At 46.1% G+C, this 21395-nt stretch overlaps 1 protein-coding gene across 3 annotated transcripts in view; it reads right to left on the bottom strand.

Moving 5' to 3' along the window:
* The window catches only part of LOC135524748 (receptor-type tyrosine-protein phosphatase S-like), a 130201-nt gene that overhangs the window by 65444 nt on the left and 43362 nt on the right, over positions 1-21395 (bottom strand). For all 3 annotated transcript variants that reach the window (XM_064952543.1, XM_064952540.1, XM_064952541.1), the window contains 5 exons: positions 20119-20369; positions 17240-17327; positions 14324-14536; positions 10638-10804; positions 8891-9006 (listed from right to left, as the gene is read on the bottom strand). In XM_064952543.1, the coding sequence (XP_064808615.1) occupies positions 8891-9006; positions 10638-10804; positions 14324-14536; positions 17240-17327; positions 20119-20369 (835 nt within the window). The remainder of the gene's footprint in view (positions 1-8890; positions 9007-10637; positions 10805-14323; positions 14537-17239; positions 17328-20118; positions 20370-21395) is intronic.

The following is a 21395-nucleotide window of genomic DNA, read 5'->3' as shown; positions in this document are numbered from 1 at the left end:
TTTTTCTTCGTTGCTCCTTTTTCCGCAAGAGGCGATCAAATGTCGAACCATTGTTTGCAAGGGTCTTTAATCAATTCTGCTCGTTATCTAGGAGAGTGCAGAAAGACCCTGTCAGTTAAGATTGGAATTAGAGCAATGGTGGAGGGAGGGAGGAAGGAAAGGAAGGAGGGAGGAAAGGAAGGAGGGAAGGAAAGAGGGATGGAGGGAGGGAGGAAGGAAAGGAAGGAGGGAGGAAAGGAAGGAGGGAAGGAAAGAAGGAAGGAGGAAAGAAGGGAGGGAGGGGAGTGAGAAGACAAAGCTCCTGTAAAAACCCAATTTCTCTACATCAGCAGAAGTGATTGCAGAGGTTACGTATAGTGGATTAATGCACAGCCAAACAGCTCTGTGAGAAAATCACAACAGAAAATACAACCAAAGTCAAAACAGCTGGCCTACAAAAAAAAGGAAATTTGTGCTAAAATTGCAACATGTGGGAAATAAACTTTGTAAATGGGGGAAGTGCTAGAAAATCTAAAATAATGTGAGAGGACAAGCACAGGAGCTAAATGCGGACTAACTTTCATAGTCAAAATCGGCTTCACATAGAGGACTGCTCAGACCAGAATCTGTGAAGGACAGCAAACAATATAAACAAAAACAAGTCTATGAAAATACTGAACCTAAAAAGAAAACAGTAGAAGAAACACATACAGTGAGAGACAAAAGTATCTCAATCCATCAGTTATTCACAAAATGTTTACCAATGTTATTACTCTCTGATTTTGTGTTATTTTGTACAGGCAACATGGAGGTCCTTCTCAGGGAGGAGGGGGCGAGGGTCCTGAGTGTCTGGCAGGGGGAAAGTAGGCCACACACTTTCAACAGTACACCCTAACCCCCCCCCCCCTCCCCCACCGGCAAATTCCAATCAGTGTTGCAGTGGCAGCGAGAGTTGTTTGTTTGCCACGGGTGTTCATCACTCTTGCTCGATTGAAACTCCTGTATAAAGCCTCCTAGCCTCAGCAGTCATAACCAGGAGTGAGTCAGAAATGGATTTTGCTTCTCTTACATAAGGTAAGAAGGTTGGAATCATAAAAGAGGGCGACAGAAAGAAAGGAAGGAAGGGAAATGGCTATATTTCTTTTGTAAAATGAAAAGCCCATTTGTCCAGACGTCTGTGAGAGAGGCATTGCTAGTGGAAGTTGTGTAAAAGCGTCTACATATTTCGGACCAACAGTTGTATAGTCTGGGCTGATGAGCTGGAGTTAAAGGAAACGCTTGTGATGGTTCACAGTCTGTCGAGAAGATCCATGACAGTAAAGGCCGTGTCGCAGCTACACCCTCTTAGGTCTGTGTCTGTCTTTCTACTCAGGCAGAACGAGAGCCATCTGTGGAAGTCGTCCTCACACCTTGTCTGTTTGGTCAATGTGAGGTCACTGAAGAATGGCACTGCAGCTGCCCATTACTCCAGACAGGAAAGGAGAGAGAATTCCGTTTCTGGGCCACAAAAGCATTCTATTCAAAAACTCTGGGCCACTAAGACACAGTAGCCCAGTGCTGCAATGCAGTACACTGCAAGGGCACTTGGTGGTGAAAACCTGAGTACGTTAACTCCTTTTTAGCGTTGAATATTGTGGCTAACTGTAGCCCTCAAACCCCATAAGTAAGGAGAACAACAATTTGAGTAAAAATGTTCACTGTCGGAAGAAAACCTTGTATCTTCAACATCTTGTTTTCAGGAAATGGAAAAACTGTCATATTTGACCAGCAGCTATAACACGTGATTTAACACATTATAAACTGGGTGGTTCGAGCCCTGAATGCTGATTGGCTGAAAGCCGTGGTATAGCAGATGTTTTGTCATACATTTCTTTATACTGCTCTAATTAACCAGTTTCTAAGAGTAACAAGGCATCTCGGGGGTTTGTGGTATATTGCCAATATACCACGGCTAAGGGCTGTTCTTGGCACGACACAACGCAGAGTATATTGGCCATATACCACACCCCCTCAGGCCTTATTGCTTAAATATAACACAAGACATCCCGTAAATGGTCTGGTCATGCTTCTTCTGTGTCATTTTGGTATTTTATTAGGATCCCCATTAGCTGTTGAGAAAGCAGCAGCTACTCTTCCTGGGGTCCATACAAAACATGGCATGACATAACACATGGAGCCAGCAGACGAGTTCAGAGAGAGGGATGAAGAGGGGGTCATGGAGCCAGCAGACGAGTTCAGAGAGAGTGATGAAGAGGGGGTCATGGAGCCAGCAGACGAGTTCAGAGAGAGGGATGAAGAGGGGGTCACTGCTGGCAGATGAGTTCAGAGAGGGGGATGAAGTGGCCAGCAGACGAGTTCAGAGAGAGGGATGAAGAGGGGGTCAGGGAGCCAGCAGATGAGTTGGGATGAAGAGGGGGTCAGAGCCAGCAGCTGCTGGAAGAGGGATGAAGAGGGTCAGGGAGCCAGCAGACGAGTTCAGAGAGGGATGAAGAGGGGGTCAGGGAGCCAGCCGAGTTCAGGGATGAAGAGGGGGTCAGAGCCAGCAGTGAGTTCAGGAGAGGGATGAAGAGGGGGTCAGGGAGCCAGCAGATGGGAGTTCAGAGAGAGGGATGAAGAGGGGGTCAGGGAGCCCAGACGAGTTCAGAGAGAGGGATGAAAGGGGTCAGGGAGCCAGCAGCAGAGTTCAGAGAGAGGGTGAAGAGGGGTCAGGGAGCCAGCAGAAGTTCAGAGAGAGGGATGAAGAGGGGGTCAGGGAGCCAGCAGACGAGTTCAGAGAGAGGGATGAAGAGGGGGTCAGGGAGCCAGCAGTGAGTTCAGAGATTGGGATGTCAGGGGGTCAGGGAGCCAGCAGACGAGTTCAGAGAGGGGGATGAAGAGGGGGTCATGGAGCCAGCAGGGAGCTGGATGAAGAGGGGGTCATGGAGCCAGCAGAAAGTTCAGAGAGAGGGATGAAGAGGGGGTCAGGGAGCCAGCAGACGAGTTCAGAGAGGGGATGAAGAGGGGGTCAGGGAGCCAGCAGCGAGTTCAGGGGCAGGGAGCCAGCAGACGAGTTCAGAGAGAGGGATGAAGAGGGGGTCAGGGAGCCAGCAGACGAGTTCAGAGAGAGGGATGAAGAGGGGGTCAGGGAGCCAGCAGACGAGTTCAGAGAGAGGGATGAAGAGGGGGTCAGGGAGCCAGCAGACGAGTTCAGAGAGAGGGATGAAGAGGGGGTCAGGGAGCCAGCAGACGAGTTCAGAGAGAGGGATGAAGAGGGGGTCAGGGAGCCAGCAGACGAGTTCAGAGAGAGGGATGAAGAGGGGGTCAGGGAGCCAGCAGACGAGTTCAGAGAGAGGGATGAAGCAGATGAGGGGTGTGTGGGTGTGTGTGTGTGTGAGTGTGAGAGAGAGCCTGCTTTTGTGGACTTGTGGGAAGAGGACGAGGCAGTTCCGGATGTAAGCTATGTGTGTGAGCAAGGCAGGGTATTCTCCTGCAGGCCTGGTAGAGAGAGTCCGCCTCCCTACAGAGGGCCTGGTAGGAAGAGCAGGGTATTCTCCTGCAGGCCTGGTAGAGGAGGTCCGCCTCCCTACAGAGGGCTTGGTAGGAAGAGCAGGGTATTCTCCTGCAGGCCTGGTAGGAAGAGCAGGGTATTCTCCTGCAGGCCTGGTAGGAAGAGCAGGGTGTTCTCCTACAGGCCTGGTAGGAAGAGCAGGGTATTCTCCTGCAGGCCTGGTAGGAAGAGCAGGGTATTCTCCTGCAGGCCTGGTAGAGAGAGAGTCCGCCTCCCTACAGAGGGCTTGGTAAGAAGAACATGTTATTCCCCAGGAACTGGCAAAACGAAAACCCAGACTTCTGGAATTTGGATTTGGAGAAGAAAGAGAGAGCAAGAGAGACAGCGAGGAAAAGAGAGAGACAGAGAGAGACAGATAGAGAGAGAGTGCTAACAGCTATAGATGGGTGGTGGGGTGGGTTTGGCGGGGGGAGACGACAGATATCCACTAAGTTGTACTTCACTAGCCAGGCAAGTCTGGAGACGGACCTGGAGCACAAACCTTAAGATAATGACGAGAGGGCGCCAGCTCGGTCATCTTGTGACCAGAGCCACACACACACACACACACACACACACACACACACACACACACACACACACACACACACACACACACACACACACACACACACACACACACACACACACACACACACACACACTTAGTCTAGTTCAGCATCCAAATTATAATCTAAAACAGATTTCATGCTATCCCAAGGTTGGGGTCAATGTGCAGGCATGGGCTTTAGGACATTATGCTCCATTGGGTTGTACTGGAGGGCCCTTCAAGTGTACTGGAGTACGCTCATTAGCTAATGGGGATGTTCGCAAATGTTTGCCGCCCTGCTAAAATGTCAGTTAAAATGAACTTCTCGGAGTGAAGAGATAATGAAATGATGGATGAAAGGAGAAGAGGACACAATAACATGTAGAATGTGTGTGGGATAGAGAGGGAAAGAGAGAGACGCTGTAACAACGTTTCTCTTTCTTATCAATGGAACGGTGGAGGAGTCTGAGAGGAGAGAGGCGGAGGACGACGGAATGTACTGGAAGGAAAAGAGACAAATAACATGAAAGGGCCATAATGCTAATTTTCCCTGCCATTACCGGACCAGTGCCGGGAGAATGAGCCCTACCATATAGAGTGTGATAAAGGAGAAGGGTTCAGATAGTGGAAGTTGTGTGTGTCTGTCCACTGGGAAAAAAACTGGTTGAATCAATGTTGTTTCCACATAAATTCAACCCAAATAAAAATCTATGAAAAACTGATTGGATTTGCAAAAAGTCATCAACGTAAAGGTATTTAGTATTTTTTTCACAGTTAACCTAAACCTAACATTTTTCTGTTGATTTCATGTCGAATTCACGTTATTTGACAACTCAATCAAATGTATATCAAAACTAGACATTGAACTGACGTCTGTGCCAAGGGGTGTGTTGGAACCCCAGTGAGATTTTGCTCTGTCTTCCAATGTACAAAGTGGGTGGGGGTTCTAAGTATAGTCTGCCTGCACCAAACTACGGGATCACCAGGCAGCGCCGGAGATTAGGTCCTTTGAAATGTGAGCCTTTTGATGGACTGGAGATTGGCAATGGAAGATTGACGACTGATAGACAAGGAGAGAGGAAGGGAGAGAGGAAAACATGAATAGGGAGTAAAGAGAAGAGAGAAGGATAGGGGGTGTGTGACAAAGATACTGGGCGTAGACAGAGATGACAGGGAAATGTCAGCCAAGGCTTTAGACCGAGAAGTGTTTGTAGTGACGCCTCTTGCACTGAGATGCAGTGCCTTAAACCGCGGTGCCACTGGGGAGATGATGAACAACATAATACTTGAGGACAGTGATGTCAGGAGAAGGACGGTGGACTAAACGTACAGGACCGGGTTTTGAGAAAGATGTTCTAATACAGAAATCAAACTTGAACGTCTGTACATTTTCCAGAGAAACAGGGTCTTATGGTTATTGTGAAGTGCTGGTTTGTAGATGTAGATGGAGAAACACAAAGGAAGTTACAGCATTCTGAACTTGATTTTCATATCTGGTATCATGAAACCAGATATGTCATAAACACCACATGAAGCTTGAAATCCGCCATGATTTTCACGTGAGCAATACAGTTTGTTCACAGGTTAATTGAGCCTCCTTAAGCTGATGAAAGTGTTTATGCATAAATTATATTCCATGTGTGTGTGAGTGTTCACCTTTAAAAAAAGTGTATCTAGGCTTGTGTTGAGGTAAGTGGAGTGTGTCTGTTTGTGTGTGTGTTCCGTCATAGGTCCCCACAATGCTGTTAAACGTGTCTGTGTGTGTATGTGGGTGTGTTCCATCATAGGTCCCCACAATGCTGTTAAACGTGTCTCTGTGTGTATGTGGGTGTGTTCCATCATAGGTCCCCACAATGCTGTTAAACGTGTCTCTGTGTGTATGTGGGTGTGTTGCTTCATAGGTCCCCACAATGCTGTTAAATGTGTCTCTGTGTGTATGTGGGTGTGTTCCATCATAGGTCCCCACAATGTTGTTAAATGTGTCTCTGTGTGTATGTGGGTGTGTTCCATCATAGGTCCCTACAATGTTGTTAAATGTGTCTCTGTGTGTATGTGGGTGTGTTCCATCATAGGTCCCTACAATGTTGTTAAACGTGTCTCTGTGGGTGTGTTCCATCATAGGTCCCCACAATGCTGTTAAACGTGTCTCTGTGTGTGTGTTCCATCATAGGTCCCTACAATGTTGTTAAACGTGTCTCTGTGGGTGTGTTCCATCATAGGTCCCCACAATGTTGTTAAACGTGTCTCTGTGGGTGTGTTCCATCATAGGTCCCTACAATGTTGTTAAACGTGTCTCTGTGTGTATGTGGGTGTGTTCCATCATAGGTCCCCACAATGCTGTTAAACGTGTCTCTGTGTGTATGTGGGTGTGTTCCATCATAGGTCCCCACAATGCTGTTAAACGTGTCTCTGTGTGTATGTGGGTGTGTTGCTTCATAGGTCCCCACAATGCTGTTAAATGTGTCTCTGTGTGTATGTGGGTGTGTTCCATCATAGGTCCCTACAATGTTGTTAAACGTGTCTCTGTGTGTATGTGGGTGTGTTCCATCATAGGTCCCTACAATGTTGTTAAACGTGTCTCTGTGGGTGTGTTCCATCATAGGTCCCCACAATGCTGTTAAACGTGTCTCTGTGTGTGTGTGTTCCATCATAGGTCCCTACAATGTTGTTAAACGTGTCTCTGTGGGTGTGTTCCATCATAGGTCCCCACAATGTTGTTAAACGTGTCTCTGTGGGTGTGTTCCATCATAGGTCCCTACAATGTTGTTAAACGTGTCTCTGTGTGTATGTGGGTGTGTTCCATCATAGGTCCCCACAATGCTGTTAAACGTGTCTCTGTGTGTATGTGGGTGTGTTCCATCATAGGTCCCCACAATGCTGTTAAACGTGTCTCTGTGTGTATGTGGGTGTGTTCCATCATAGGTCCCCACAATGCTGTTAAACGTGTCTCTGTGGGTATGTGGGTGTGTTCCATCATAGGTCCCCACAATGCTGTTAAATGTGTCTCTGTGTGTATGTGGGTGTTCCATCATAGGTCCCCACAATGCTGTTAAACATGTCTCTGTGGGTATGTGGGTGTGTTCCATCATAGGTCCCCACAATGTTGTTAAACGTGTCTGTGTGTGTATGTGGGTGTTCCATCATAGGTCCCCACAATGCTGTTAAACATGTCTCTGTGGGTATGTGGGTGTGTTCCATCATAGGTCCCCACAATGCTGTTAAACATGTCTCTGTGGGTGTGTTCCATCATAGGTCCCCACAATGTTGTTAAACGTGTCTCTGTGGGTGTGTTCCATCATAGGTCCCCACAATGCTGTTAAACGTGTCTCTGTGGGTGTGTTCCGGGTGTGTTCCATCATAGGTCCCCACAATGCTGTTAAACGTGTCTCTGTGGGTGTGTTCCATCATAGGTCCCCACAATGCTGTTAAACGTGTCTCTGTGGGTGTGTTCCATCATAGGTCCCCACAATGCTGTTAAACGTGTCTCTGTGTGTATTTGGGTGTGTTCCATCATAGGTCCCCACAATGTTGTTAAACGTGTCTCTGTGGGTGTGTTCCATCATAGGTCCCCACAATGCTGTTAAACGTGTCTCTGTGGGTGTGTTCCGGGTGTGTTCCATCATAGGTCCCCACAATGCTGTTAAACGTGTCTCTGTGGGTGTGTTCCATCATAGGTCCCCACAATGCTGTTAAACGTGTCTCTGTGGGTGTGTTCCATCATAGGTCCCCACAATGCTGTTAAACGTGTCTCTGTGGGTGTGTTCCATCATAGGTCCCCACAATGCTGTTAAACGTGTCTCTGTGTATTTGGGTGTGTTCCATCATAGGTCCCCACAATGCTGTTAAACGTGTCTCTGTGTGTATTTGGGTGTGTTCCATCATAGGTCCCCACAATGCTGTTAAACATGTCTCTGTGGGTGTGTTCCATCATAGGTCCCCACAATGCTGTTAAATGTGTCTGTGTGTGTATGTGGGTGTGTTCCATCATAGGTCCCCACAATGCTGTTAAACGTGTCTCTGTGTGTATGTGGGTGTGTTCCATCATAGGTCCCCACAATGCTGTTAAACGTGTCTCTGTGGGTGTGTTCCATCATAGGTCCCCAATGCTGTTAAATGCTGTTTAAACAATGCTGTTAAACGTGTCTCTGTGGGTGTGTTCCATCATAGGTCCCCACAATGCTGTTAAACGTGTCTCTGTGGGTGTGTTCCATCATAGGTCCCCACAATGCTGTTAAACGTGTCTCTGTGGGTGTGTTCCATCATAGGTCCCCACAATGCTGTTAAACGTGTCTCTGTGGGTGTGTTCCATCATAGGTCCCCACAATGCTGTTAAACGTGTCTCTGTGGGTGTGTTCCATCATAGGTCCCCACAATGCTGTTAAACGTGTCTCTGTGTGTATTTGGGTGTGTTCCATCATAGGTCCCCACAATGCTGTTAAACGTGTCTCTGTGTGTGTGTTCCATCATAGGTCCCCACAATGCTGTTAAACGTGTCTCTGTGTATTTGGGTGTGTTCCATCATAGGTCCCCAGAATGCTGTTAAACGTGTCTCTGTGTGTATTTGGGTGTGTTCCATCATAGGTCCCCACAATGCTGTTAAACGTGTCTCTGTGGGTGTGTTCCATCATAGGTCCCCACAATGCTGTTAAACGTGTCTCTGTGGGTGTGTTCCATCATAGGTCCCCACAATGCTGTTAAACGTGTCTCTGTGGGTGTGTTCCATCATAGGTCCCCACAATGCTGTTAAACGTGTCTCTGTGGGTGTGTTCCATCATAGGTCCCCACAATGCTGTTAAACGTGTCTCTGTGGGTGTGTAAACGTGTCCAGGCCGTACCTGTGGTCTGGAAGTTAATGCGTCTCATCTCCACTGGGTCTGTGGGGTGGTGGGGGGGGATCTCTGCGTTGTTCAGCAGACATTTTGTTCTGGGCTCTGACTCCTTTCGTTTGCGGCTTTGGAGGGGGGAGGAAAACAAAGACGTCAACACAAAAACAGCCTCCACAGTCCACACACAACCAAGAAGCGCTCAGTACAGCTGCTACAACTTCGACGGCGAAAGTCAAAAATAAACGAACCCGTCGAGAGGCATACAGTATCCAGCGAACCGTCTTTTCCCTCCCATTGTTTCACCCCAGACTAATTACACATACATTTTATGCTGAGACAGGTTATTTTCTAGCCTAAAAATCACACACACCAATAAAGTACGGCTAAGCCTTACCTGTCAGGTTTGCTGCTTCCCAGAGAAAGAAATGGAGTTTCAAATCGATATATAAAGAGGGGAAACCACAACACAAGGAGAGAGAGAGAGGGAAAGCAGGAGAGAGAGGGGGGAGGAGGGGGGAGAGAAATCAAAGCATTTAAAAATTCACAGGAGCAACCGCCTTGCAGCGCGAGATAGATAGAGTTCCTCAGCATTTGGAGGAGCTGGTCGGTCCGTGTGAGTATGACTGTGTCTGTGAGTATGACTGTTTGTGAGTATTGGTGAGCTCGGGGGGAAGGGGGGGTGTCAAGGTGAAGAGCAGGTAGAAATACTAGCCACCAGAGAGAGAGAGAGAGAGAGAGAGAGAGAGAGAGAGAGAGACCATAGAGAGAGAGACCATAGAGAGAGAGAGACCATAGAGAGGGAGAGAGAGTGAGAGAGACCATAGAGAGAGAGAGAGACCATAGAGAGACTATAGAGAGAGAGACCATAGAGAGAGAGAGACCATAGAGAGAGAGAGACCATAGAGAGGGAGAGAGAGACCATAGAGAGAGAGAGAGACCATAGAGAGACCATAGAGAGAGAGAGAGACCATAGAGAGAGAGACCATAGAGAGAGAGAGAGAGAGACCATAGAGAGACCATAGAGAGAGAGAGAGACCATAGAGAGCGAGAAAGAGAGACCATAGAGAGCGAGAGAGAGAGACCATAGAGAGAGAGAGAGACCATAATGAGACGATAGAGAGAGAGAGAGAGACCATAGAGAGAGAGACCATATAGAGAGAGAGAGAGACCATAGAGAGAGGGAGAGAGAGACCATAGAGAGAGACCATAGAGAGACCATAGAGAGAGAGAGAGTGAGACCATAGAGAGAGAGAGAGAGATCATAGAGAGAGAGAGAGACTCCCTAAGGGGAGATGTTACTCTCCCTAACCACTAACATGCAGAGCTATAACTGACTGAGTGTCAGCTCGGCCCTGTTTCTCCTATTCCACACGTTGGCCTGCCTATCCTACGTGACTTCAGTCACCCAGCACATAGTTATTGTATACTACTGATGCTCTCTCAGATAGACAGTGTGTTGCCTACAACACTGTAGAAACAGAAGCAGATACACTTTAACTGTTCGTTTGCTCCAGACCCAAAACGCTTTAGATTTAAATACTTTAGATTTAACTTATTTTTTAAGTTAAAATAAGGTTTTAGATATCTCTCATTCAAGTTAAAATATCATCATTGATATTTCCCTGATTTTAGCTCTTTTACTAACTCCTCCAAGTCTCCGATCCCCCCAGTCCCGCCCTCCTCCTCCAACATACAGAACAGACTACACAATCCCCTTCAGCCTACATCCCCCAGAATCCCCTACGACGTAACTCACTTCTTGTAGAGGAGGATGGCGATGACGATGCAGATGATGAAGACTACGGCCAGGACGGGCCCCACCACCCAGATGAGGCCGTCCCCACCTGTCTCCATGGGCAGAGGATCAGCCTCAAGCTCTGGGGTCACCACTAAGTCCGTGTATGGGCTGGCCGCAAACATTTTCTACACAGAGAGAGAGAGAGAGAGAGAGCGAGAGAGAGAGAGCGAGAGAGAGAGCGAGAGAGAGAGAGAGAGAGAGAGAGAGAGAGAGAGCGAGAGAGAGCGAGAGAGAGCGAGAGAGAGAGAGCGAGAGAGAGCGAGAGAGAGAGAGCGAGAGAGAGAGAGAGAGAGAGAGAGAGACATAGGGGTCACCTCTACGCAGACGACACCATTCTGTATAATCTGGCCCTTCTTTGGACACTGTGTTAACAAACCTCCAAACGAGCTTCAATGCCATAAAACATTATTTCCGTTGCCTCCAGCTGCTCTTAAAACTTCTCAATTTTTTTCCTAAATGACATTACCAAATCTAACTGCCTGTAGCTCAGGCCCTGAAGCAAGGATATGCGTATTCTTGGTACCATTTGTAAGGAAACACTTTGAAGTTTGTGGAAATGTGAATTGAATGTAGGATAATATAAGACAATAGATCTGGTAGACGAAAGTACAAAGAAAAGACTAAACGTTATTTTTTTCCACCACCATCTTTGAAATGCAACAGAAAGGTCCCTGGTTCCAGCCATCCATAATTCCGATGGTGTCCACAAGATGGCAGCAGTGTATGTGCAAAGTTTCAGACGGATAACTTGAAGTATGAACAAACTACATGACATTTAGTGTGAAGTCACCCAGGTACATTTGGTCAAATCATGAAAGAGACATTTGCATTCATATGACATTTTTCCGCAAGAATATCGTCGAATGTATATACTTGGACTTTTATTGAGCTTTTCTAGTATTAGTTGCTTATTATGATTGAGCTTTTCTAGTATTAGTTGCTTATTATAAGTTCAACATTTGCAAAAGAACCGGTTTTCATAACTGAATATTCTTATAATTTTTGTCCAAAAGGAAAAGGCATGCTGTCATACAAGGTTAGTAGCTACATTTTACGACATATACAAGGTTCCGGGTACTCCCGTAAAGCCCGGCTCATTGGATATATAACTACCTTTGTTTGACCCCAATTGGTGCTTATTTGACAAAGTTAGAGTCGTTCAAGTGAAGACCGCCAGTGTCATTGGCGTGCCATGAAGGTGTCGCTCTCTGACCAAATATGGTGTCCTATAGGATATACTACACCGCTAATGATATAGTGAAGTCTCGTTACATTCTAGGATCTCTGAGGAATACATACCAACGTGATTTGACTGGTTGAAACAACGTTTATGGTTAGATTTTCACAGATTCCTTTCTTTGCATATTTGAACGAGTGGAAATACAAAATCGATCGTGCATACTATATGGACCTTTGAGAGATATGAAAAAGGATTTTATCCAACAAAACGACACTTCATGTTATCTCTGGGTCTCTTTGGATGATAAATCAGAGCAAGATTTCAGAATATAAGTACACATTTCACCTTCAGAGGTGAATTTATCAAACTTATCGCAGTGGAAAAAGTGTTTTGTTGTTAGCAGCTCTCCTCAAACAATAGCATGGCATTTTCCACAGTAAAAGCTAATGTAAATTGGACAGTGCAGTTATATTAACAAGAATTTAAGCTTTCAGCCGATATAAGACACTTATATGTACCGACATTTGTTGTTTCTCTAAAATCTGCAATGGTGACACAATGCGCTGCATGATTTACAACTGTCCCGTTGACGGGATGCCGATCCCTAAATAAATGCTAGTAAAACTAAATGCATGCTCTTCAACCGATCGCTGCCCGCACCTGCCTGCCCGACTAGCATCACTACTCCGGACAGCTCTGACTTAGACTATGTGGACAACTATAAATACCTAGGTGTCTGACTAGACTGTAAACTCTCCTTCCAGACTCATATTAAGCATCTCCAATTCAAAATTAAATCTAGAATCGGCTTCCTATTTCGCAACAAAGCATCCTACACTCATGCTGTCAAACATACCCTCGTAAAACTGACTATCCTACAGATCCTTAACTCCGGCGATGTCATTTACAAAATATCCTCCAACACTCTACTCAGCAAATTGGATGCAGTCTATCACAGTGCCATCTGTTTTGTCACCAAAGCCCCATATACTACCCACCACTGCGAACTGAATGCTCTCGTTGGCTGGTCCTCGCTACATATTTGTTGCCAAACCCACTGGCTCCAGGTCATCTATAAGTCTTTGCTAGGTAAAGCTCCACCTTATCTCAGCTCACTGGTCACCATAGCGACACCGACCCGTAGCACACACTCCAGCATGTACAGTCGTGACACAAATATTAATTTTCACAAAGTCTGCTGCCTCAGTTTGTATGATGGCAATTTGCATATACACCAGAATGTTATGAAAAGTGATCAGATGAATTGCAATTAATTGCAAAGTCCCTCTTTGCAATGCAAATGAACTGAATCCCCCAAAAACATTTCCACTGCATTTCAGCCTTGCCACAAAAGGACCAGCTGACATCATGTCAGTGATTCTCTCGTTAACACAGGTGTGAGTGTTGATGAGGACAAGGCTGGAGATCACTCTGTCATGCTGATTGAGTTCAAATAACAGACTCTAAGCTTCAAAAGGAGGGTGGTTCTTGGAATCATTGTTCTTCCTCTGTCAACCATGGTTACCTACAAGGAAACAAGTGCCGTAATCATTGCTTTGGACAGCTGAGGACTGGGGTAAAGTCATTTGCTCAGATGAATCCCCTTTCTGATTGTTTGGAAAAAAGCATGATGGAGCACCTTGCCATAAGACAAAAGTGATAACTAAGTGGCTCGGGGAACAAAACATCGATATGTTGGGTCCATGGCCAGAAGACACCCCATACCTTCCCATTGAGAACTTGTGGTCAATCCTCAAGAGGCAGGTGGACAAACAAAACCCCACAAATTCTGACAAACTCCAAGCATTGATTATGCAAGAATGGGCTGCCATCAGTGTGGTCCAGAAGTTAATTGACAGCATGCCAGGGCGGATTGCAGAGGTCTTGAAAAAGTATGGCAACACTGCAAATATAGACTCTGCATCAACTTCATGTAATTGTCAATAAAAGCCTTTGACATGTATGAAATGCTTGTAATTATACTTCCATAGTAACATCTGACAAAAATATCTAAAGACACTGAAGCAGCAAACATTGTGAAAATTTATATTTGTGTCATTCTCAAAACTTTTGGCCGCGACTGTATATCTCATTGATCATCCCCAAAGCCAACACCCCCTTTGGCCGCCTTTCCTTCCAGTTCTCTGTTGCCAATGACTGGAACGGATTGCAAAAATCACTGAAGTCGGAGACATATATCTCCCTCACTAACTTTAAGCGTCAGCTATCAGGGCAGCTTACCGATCGTCTGAATGTGCTCAGGGCTCAGTGTGTGTCTGAATGTGCTCAGTGTGTGTCTGAATGTGGTCAGAGTGTGTCTGAATGTGCTCAGTGTGTGTCTGAATGTGCTCAGAGTGTGTCTGAATGTGCTCAGTGTGTGTCTGAATGTGGTCAGGGTGTTTCTGAATGTACATGTGTATGAGTACACACAAACGTGTGTGCGCCTCTCGTCACCGGTACTCACCACGGCGGTGGTGTTGAGCTCAGCCAGTAGGAAGAAGACGTATTCCTGCCCGGGCTCCAGAGGTTTACTCTCACAGCTGCTGTGGCGGTGCTCTGTGCCCAGGGTGAACGAGGTGGGGAGCTGCTTGAAGCAGGCTGTGATGTAGGGCTTCTTGCCATCCGCCTGGCTCAGCTGACGCCTGGTGCGACGCTTCGGGGTGATGTCCCTCAGCAGCTGAAAGAGACAGGGAGAGAGGGGTGAGGTGAAGGAGGGACGTAGAGAGAGAGAGGGGGGTGAGGTGAAGGATGGAAGGAGAGAGAGAGAGGGGGTGAGGTGAAGGAGGGATGAGAGAGAGGGGTGAGGTGAAGGAGGAACGTAGAGAGAGAGAGAGGGGTGAGGTGAAGGAGGGACGTAGAGAGAGAGAGGGGTGAGGTGAAGGAGGAACGTAGAGAGAGAGAGGGGTGAGGTGAAGGAGGAACGTAGAGAGAGAGAGGGGTGAGGTGAAGGAGGGACGTAGAGAGAGAGAGGGGTGAGGTGAAGGAGGAACGTAGAGAGAGAGAGGGGTGAGGTGAAGGAGGGACGTAGAGAGAGAGAGGGGGTGAGGTGAAGGAGGGAAGGAGAGAGAGAGAGCGGGTGAGGTGAAGGAGGGATGGAGAGAGAGGGTTGAGGTGAAGGAGGAAGAGGAACGTAGAGAGAGAGAGGGGTGAGGTGAAGGAGAGAGGGGTGAGGAGAAGGAAGGATGGAGAGAGAGAAGGGTGTGATGAAGGAGGGATGGAGAGAGAGGGGCGAGGTGAAGGAGGAATGGTGAGAGAGAGAGGGTGAGGTGAAGGAGGGATGGAGAGAGAGAGGGTGAGGTGAAGGAGAAATGGAGAGAGAGAGAGAGAGAGAGAGGGTGAGGTGAAGGAGGGCTGGAGAGAGAGGGGTGAGGAAGTGTGAGAGGATCTGAGTTCTTAGCGTAACTTTATCTTGGTTTGTTGGTCTGACTGTCTGAATGTATGTCTGTCTAAATGTCCTTCTGTCAGTCTGAATGCCTGAATATCTGTCTGAATGTCTGTCTGAGTGGCTGTCTGTCTGAGTGTCTGTTAGTCTGAATGTCTGTCTGAATGCATGTCTGTCTGTCTGTCTGTCTGTCTGTCTGTCTGTCTGTCTGTCTGTCTGTCTGTCTGTCTGTCTGCCTGAGTGGCTGTCAGTCTGAATGTCTAAATGTCTGTCTGAGTGTCTGTCTGTCTGTCTGTCTGAGTGTTTGTCTGAGTGGCTGTCTGTCTGAGTGAATGTCCGTCTGAATTTCTAAATGTCTGTCTGTCTGAGTGTCTGTCTGTCTGAATGTCTGAGTGTCTGTCTGAATGTCTGTTTTTCAGTCTGAATATCTATCTGTATGTTTCAGTGTCTGTCTGAGTGTCTGTCTGAGTGTCTGTCTGTCTTTCTGTCTGAGTGTCTGTCTGAGTGTCTGTCTGTCTTTCTGTCTGAGTGTCTGTCTGTCTGAATTTCTAAATGTCTGAGTGTCTGTCTGTCTGAATGTATGTCTGTCTGTCTTAATGGCTGTCTGTCTGAGTGGCTGTCTGAATGTCTGTCTGTCTGTCTGTCTGTCTGTCTGTCTGTCTGTCTGTCTGTCTGTCAGTCTGTCAGTCGGAATTTCTAAATGTTTGAGTGTCTAAATGTCTGTCCGTCTGAGTGGCTGTCTGAATGTCTGTCTTTCTGAGTGTCAGTCTGTCTGTCTGTCTGTCTGTCTGAGTGGCTGTCTGTCTGAGTGTCTGCCTGTCTGTCTGTCTGTCAGTCTGTCAGTCTGAATTTCTAAATGTTTGAGTGTCTAAATGTCTGTCCGTCTGAGTGTCTGTCTGTCTGAATGCCTGTCTGAATGTCTGTTTGTCTGAATGTCTGTTTGTCAATCTGAATATCTGTCTGTCTGTCTGTCTGTCTGTCTGTCTGTCTGTCTGTCTGTCTGTCTGTCTGTCTGTCTGTCTGTCCGTCTGAGTGTCTGTCTGTCTGAATGCCTGTCTGAATGTCTGTTTGTCTGAATGTCTGTTTGTCAATCTGAATATCTGTCTGTCTGTCTGTCTGTCTGTCTGTCTGTCTGTCTGTCTGTCTGAGTGGCTGTCTGAATGTCTGTCTGTCTGAGTGTCTGAATGTCTGTCTGTCTATCTGTCTGAGAGTCTGTCTATCTGTCTGAGTGTCTGTCTGAGTGTCTGTCTATCCATCTCTCTAGATATGTGTTCATCTGTTTTTGACCAAGTTGACAGAATCTTAACGCATGTTCTTTAACAATGTTGAAAATGGGAAGAGATGGTGGACCCACTGTATCCATCAACAGTATCTACATTCGTCTGCCCGTCCGCTTGTCTGTCTATATCCATCAATAAATCATTCCAATCTGATCAGTCAGTGTGGGAAGACGAAGAACGTTCAACCACCCAACGAATCTATGGAGATAGTTTGTGTAAAAATCTACATGTCAGCTGAAAACTTCCTCGATGGGGTTTCGCAGGTCAATTCCCTCCATACACTCCGTCAATAGGCTGCTTGTTGGCACCAGGTTTCTCCATTCATTTACAACAGAATATGAAGAACTTTTATGAAAAGGTGAAATGTGGGTAATTCCAAATGGAATAGCTCGCCTGTGATCACAGCTCAAGGTCACACTTAGCAGGGAGGAAGGGTGGGAGCATGCATGTCATTTTGGAGGGGTGGAGGGAAACTACGGGACCCCTCCGACGTTGCTATGAACATCTCCGTGGGGTGAGGAACACTTGGACAGACATGCATGTGGGCGAGCAATGTGTTGTTTTGCGGTCTTTGGTATCTGTAGCTAACAATTCACTTCATGCTAATAACTTTGTGTTCAGATGCATTGCAGCACGAGGCAGCTTGATGTACACGTACAGCTCCTGTGCTGGATTATAATCTATCGCGGGCCACATTTAAATGGGAGTTGGTTCTTACCTCTTCCAAGTCCATTTCGTCTGGGTTCTTGAGATGTCGTGCAGTCCCCAAACCCTTCTTTAGTGGTACCGCCACCACATAGAAGTCCCTGCAACACACACAGACATCACTACCATCAACATCCTCAGAGAACCATAACATTAACTTACAGTACAGGGACTAATGGGCTAGCTTGGGTTTAGCCTGTGTGTGTGTGTAGGTGTGTAGGTGTGTAGGTGTGTGTGTGTGTGTGTGTGTGTGTGTGAGAGAGAGATATGGTAAGTGACAGTAAAAAGAATGTGAGAGAGAACGTATGAATAATGAAACATCAGAGTGTGAGCAGAAAATAGAGAGAAGGATTGAAGGTTGGCAAGAGAGAGGTCAAGAAAGTAAGGCGTAATGTGGAAGAATGTGGGAGTTTAAGAGAGAGACAACTACAGTAAGAGAGAGACTTGTGGAAATTCAGTACTGAGGGAGACTTGGTTTTGGTCATTTCTTCAAACTATCATCTTTATTTAATATTGATTAATTATTGCAATAATGAAACCGTCAGCCCAACAGTCTTGACTGACTGTTTGGCTGAGAATCTAGCCTTTACAGATGATGCACAATGTTTATATAGCTGACACCAAGATTGCTTAGTCAGTCACTTCTAACCTTCCCATAAGTAAGAGAGAGAGAGAGAGACAGCTAGAGTAAGAGAGAGAGAGACGGCTACAGTAATAGAGAGGGAGAGAGAGAGAGAGACAGCTACAGTAAGAGAGAGAGAAAGACAGCTAGAGTAAGAGAGAGAGAGAGAGCTACAGTAAGAGAGAGAGAGAGACAGCTACAGTAAGAGAGAAAGAGAGAGACTGCTACATTAAGAGAGGGAGACAGCTACAGTAAGAGAGAGAGAGAGACTGCTACAGTAAGAGAGAGAGAGACTGCTACAGTAAGAGAGAGAGAGACTGCTCCAGTAAGAGAGAGAGAGAGAGTCAGCTACAGTAAGAGAGAGAGAGACCGCTACAGTAAGAGAGAGAGAGACATCTACAGTAAGAGAGAGAGAGAAAGAGAGAGAGAGACAGCTACAGTAAGAGAGAGAGAGAAAGAGAGAGAGAGACATCTACAGTAAGAGGGAGAGAGAGAGAGACAGCTACAGTAAGAGAGAGAGAGACAGCTACAGTAAGAGAGAGAGAGACAGCTACAGTAAGAGAGAGAGAGACTGCTACAGTAAGAGAGAGAGCGACTGCTACAGTAAGAGAGAGAGAGAGACATCTACAGTAAGAGAGAGAGAGAAAGAGAGAGAGAGACAGCTACAGTAAGAGAGAGAGACAGCTACAGTAAGAGAGAGAGAGACAAGTACAGTAAGAGGGAGAGAGAGAGAGACAGCTACAGTAAGAGAGAGAGAGCCCATTGCCCTTTATGGTTGTGAGGTCCGGGGTCCGCTCACCAACCAAGACTTCACAAAATGGGACAAACACCAAATTGAGACTCTGCACGCAGAATTCTGCAAAAATATCCTCCGTGTACAACGTAGAACACCAAATAATGCATGCAGAGCAGAATTAGGCCGATACCCACTAATTATCAAAATCCAGAAAAGAGCTGTTAAATTCTATAACCACCTAAAAGGAAGCGATTCCCAAACCTTCCACAACAAAGCCATCACCTACAGAGAGATGAACCTGGAGAAGAGTTCCCTAAGCAAGCTGGTCCTGGGGCTCTGTTCACAAACACACCCCACAGAGCCCCATGACAGCAGCACAATTAGACCCAACCAAATCATGAGAAAACAAAAAGATAATTACTTGACACGTTGGAAAGAATTAACAAAAAAACAGAGCAAACTAGAATGCTATTTGGCCCTACGCAGAGAGTACACAGCGGCAAAATACCTGACCACTGTGACTGACCCAAAATTAAGGAAAGCTTTGACTATGTACAGACTCAGCAAGCATAGCCTTGCTATTGAGAAAGGCCGCCGTAGGCAGACATGGCTCTCAAGAGAAGACAGGCTATGTGCTCACTGCCCACAAAATGAGGTGGAAACTGAGCTGCACTTCCTAACCTCCTGCCCAATGTATGACCATATTAGAGAGACATATTTCCCTCAGATTACACAGATCCACAAAGAATTCGAAAACAAATCCAATTTTGAAAAACTCCCATATCTACTGGGTGAAATTCCACAGTGTGCCATCAGAGCAGCAATATTTGTGACCTGTTGCCACGAGAAAAGGGCAACCAGTGAAGAACACGCACCATTGTAAATACAACCCATATCTATGCTTATTTATTTTATCCTGTGTCCTTAACCATTTGTACATTGTAAAAACTGTATATATATATAATATGACATTTGTAATGTCTTTATTGTTTTTAAACTTCTGTATGTGTGATGTCTACTGTTAATTTTTATTGTTTATTTCACTTTATATATTATCTACCTTACTTGCTTTGGCAATGTTAACACATGTTACCCATGCCAATAAAGCCCCTTGAATTGAATTGAAATTGAATTGAGAGAGAGAGACAGCTACAGAGAGAGAGAGAGAGAGAGAGAGAGAGAGCTACGGTAAGAGAGAGAGAGAGACAGCTACGGTGAGAGAGAGACAGAGAGAGACAGCTACGGTAAGAGAGAGAGAGAGACAGCTACGGTAAGAGAGAGAGAGAGACAGCTATGGTAAGAGAGAGAGAGACCGCTACAGTAAGAGAGAGACGGCTACATTAAGAGAGAGGGAGAGAGAGAGAGAGAGACAGCTACAGTAAGAGAGAGAGAGAGAGAGACAGCTACAGTAAGAGAGAGAGAGAGAGACAGCTACAGTAAGAGAGAGGGAGAGAGAGACAGCTACAGTAAGAGGGAGAGAGAGACAGCTACAGTAAGAGAGAGTGGCAGAAACCCATGTTTCCATTTGTCTCACTTGATGTCCTTGGTCTCTACCGGGGCGAAACCCATGGTCAGAATGTTGTCTGGCTCCGAGTAGAGGTCCAGCTTGGGCTTCTTGACCAGGATGGGCGGTGTGGTCCGAGCGACCACACGGTGGCGAGGGCCACCCTCTGTGTTCTCCTGACACATGACCCGGAACTCATAGGTGGTGTTGGGCCGCAGGCTGGTGACCAGCGCCTTGGTCAGCCGGGCATCCACGTCCATCTTCTGACGGTTGTACTCGATCTGGACCGGGGGATGGATGGAAAGATTGACAAACAAATGGAGACGCACAAAAAATAAAAAATAGGAAAGTTATCTGTCCATCTATAGTAGTGGAATAATATAGAAGGTCCCTATAGTCGTGGAGTAGTATAGTAGGTCTCTAGAGTAGTATAGTAGGTCTCTAGAGTAGTATAGTAGGTCTCTAGAGTAGTATAGTAGGTCTCTAGAGTAGTATAGTAGGTCTCTAGAGTAGTATAGTAGGTCTCTAGAGTAGTAGAGTAGTATAGTAGTCTATGTATGTCTCTATAGTAGTATAGTAGTCTCTGTCTGTCTCTATAGTAGTGGAGTAGTTTAGTAGTCTATGTATGTCTCTATAGTAGTATAGTAGTCTCTATCTGTCTCTATAGTAGTGGAGTAGTCTCTGTCTGTCTCTATAGTAGTGGAGTAGTATACTAGTCTCTGTCTGTCTCTATAGTAGTGGAGTAGTCTCTGTCTGTCTCTATAGTAGTGAAGTAGTATAGTAGTCTCTGTCTGTCTCTATAGTAGTGGAGTAGTATAGTAGTCTCTGTCTGTCTCTATAGTAGTGAAGTAGTATAGTAGTCTCTGTCTGTCTCTATAGTAGTGGAGTAGTATAGTAGTCTCTGTCTGTCTCTATAGTAGTGGAGTAGTCTCTGTCTGTCTCTATAGTAGTGGAGTAGTATAGTAGTCTCTGTCTGTCTCTATAGTAGTGGAGTAGTATAGTAGTCTCTGTCTGTCTCTATAGTAGTAGTCTCTGTCTGTCTCTATAGTAGTGAAGTAGTATAGTAGTCTCTGTCTGTCTCTATAGTAGTGAAGTAGTATAGTAGTCTCTGTCTGTCTCTATAGTAGTGGAGTAGTATAGTAGTCTCTGTCTGTCTCTATAGTAGTATAGTAGTCTCTGTCTGTCTCTATAGTAGTGGAGTAGTCTCTGTCTGTCTCTATAGTAGTGGAGTAGTCTCTGTCTGTCTCTATAGTAGTGGAGTGGTATAGTAGGTCTCTATCTGTCTCTATAGTAGTGGAGTAGTATAG

The sequence above is a fragment of the Oncorhynchus masou genome, chromosome 31 (assembly GCF_036934945.1).
Source record: "Oncorhynchus masou masou isolate Uvic2021 chromosome 31, UVic_Omas_1.1, whole genome shotgun sequence".
In the NCBI taxonomy this organism is placed as follows: domain Eukaryota; kingdom Metazoa; phylum Chordata; class Actinopteri; order Salmoniformes; family Salmonidae; genus Oncorhynchus; species Oncorhynchus masou.
The sequence above is the reverse complement of the archived record's forward strand: the minus strand, read 5'-3'. Positions and strand labels throughout refer to the sequence as shown.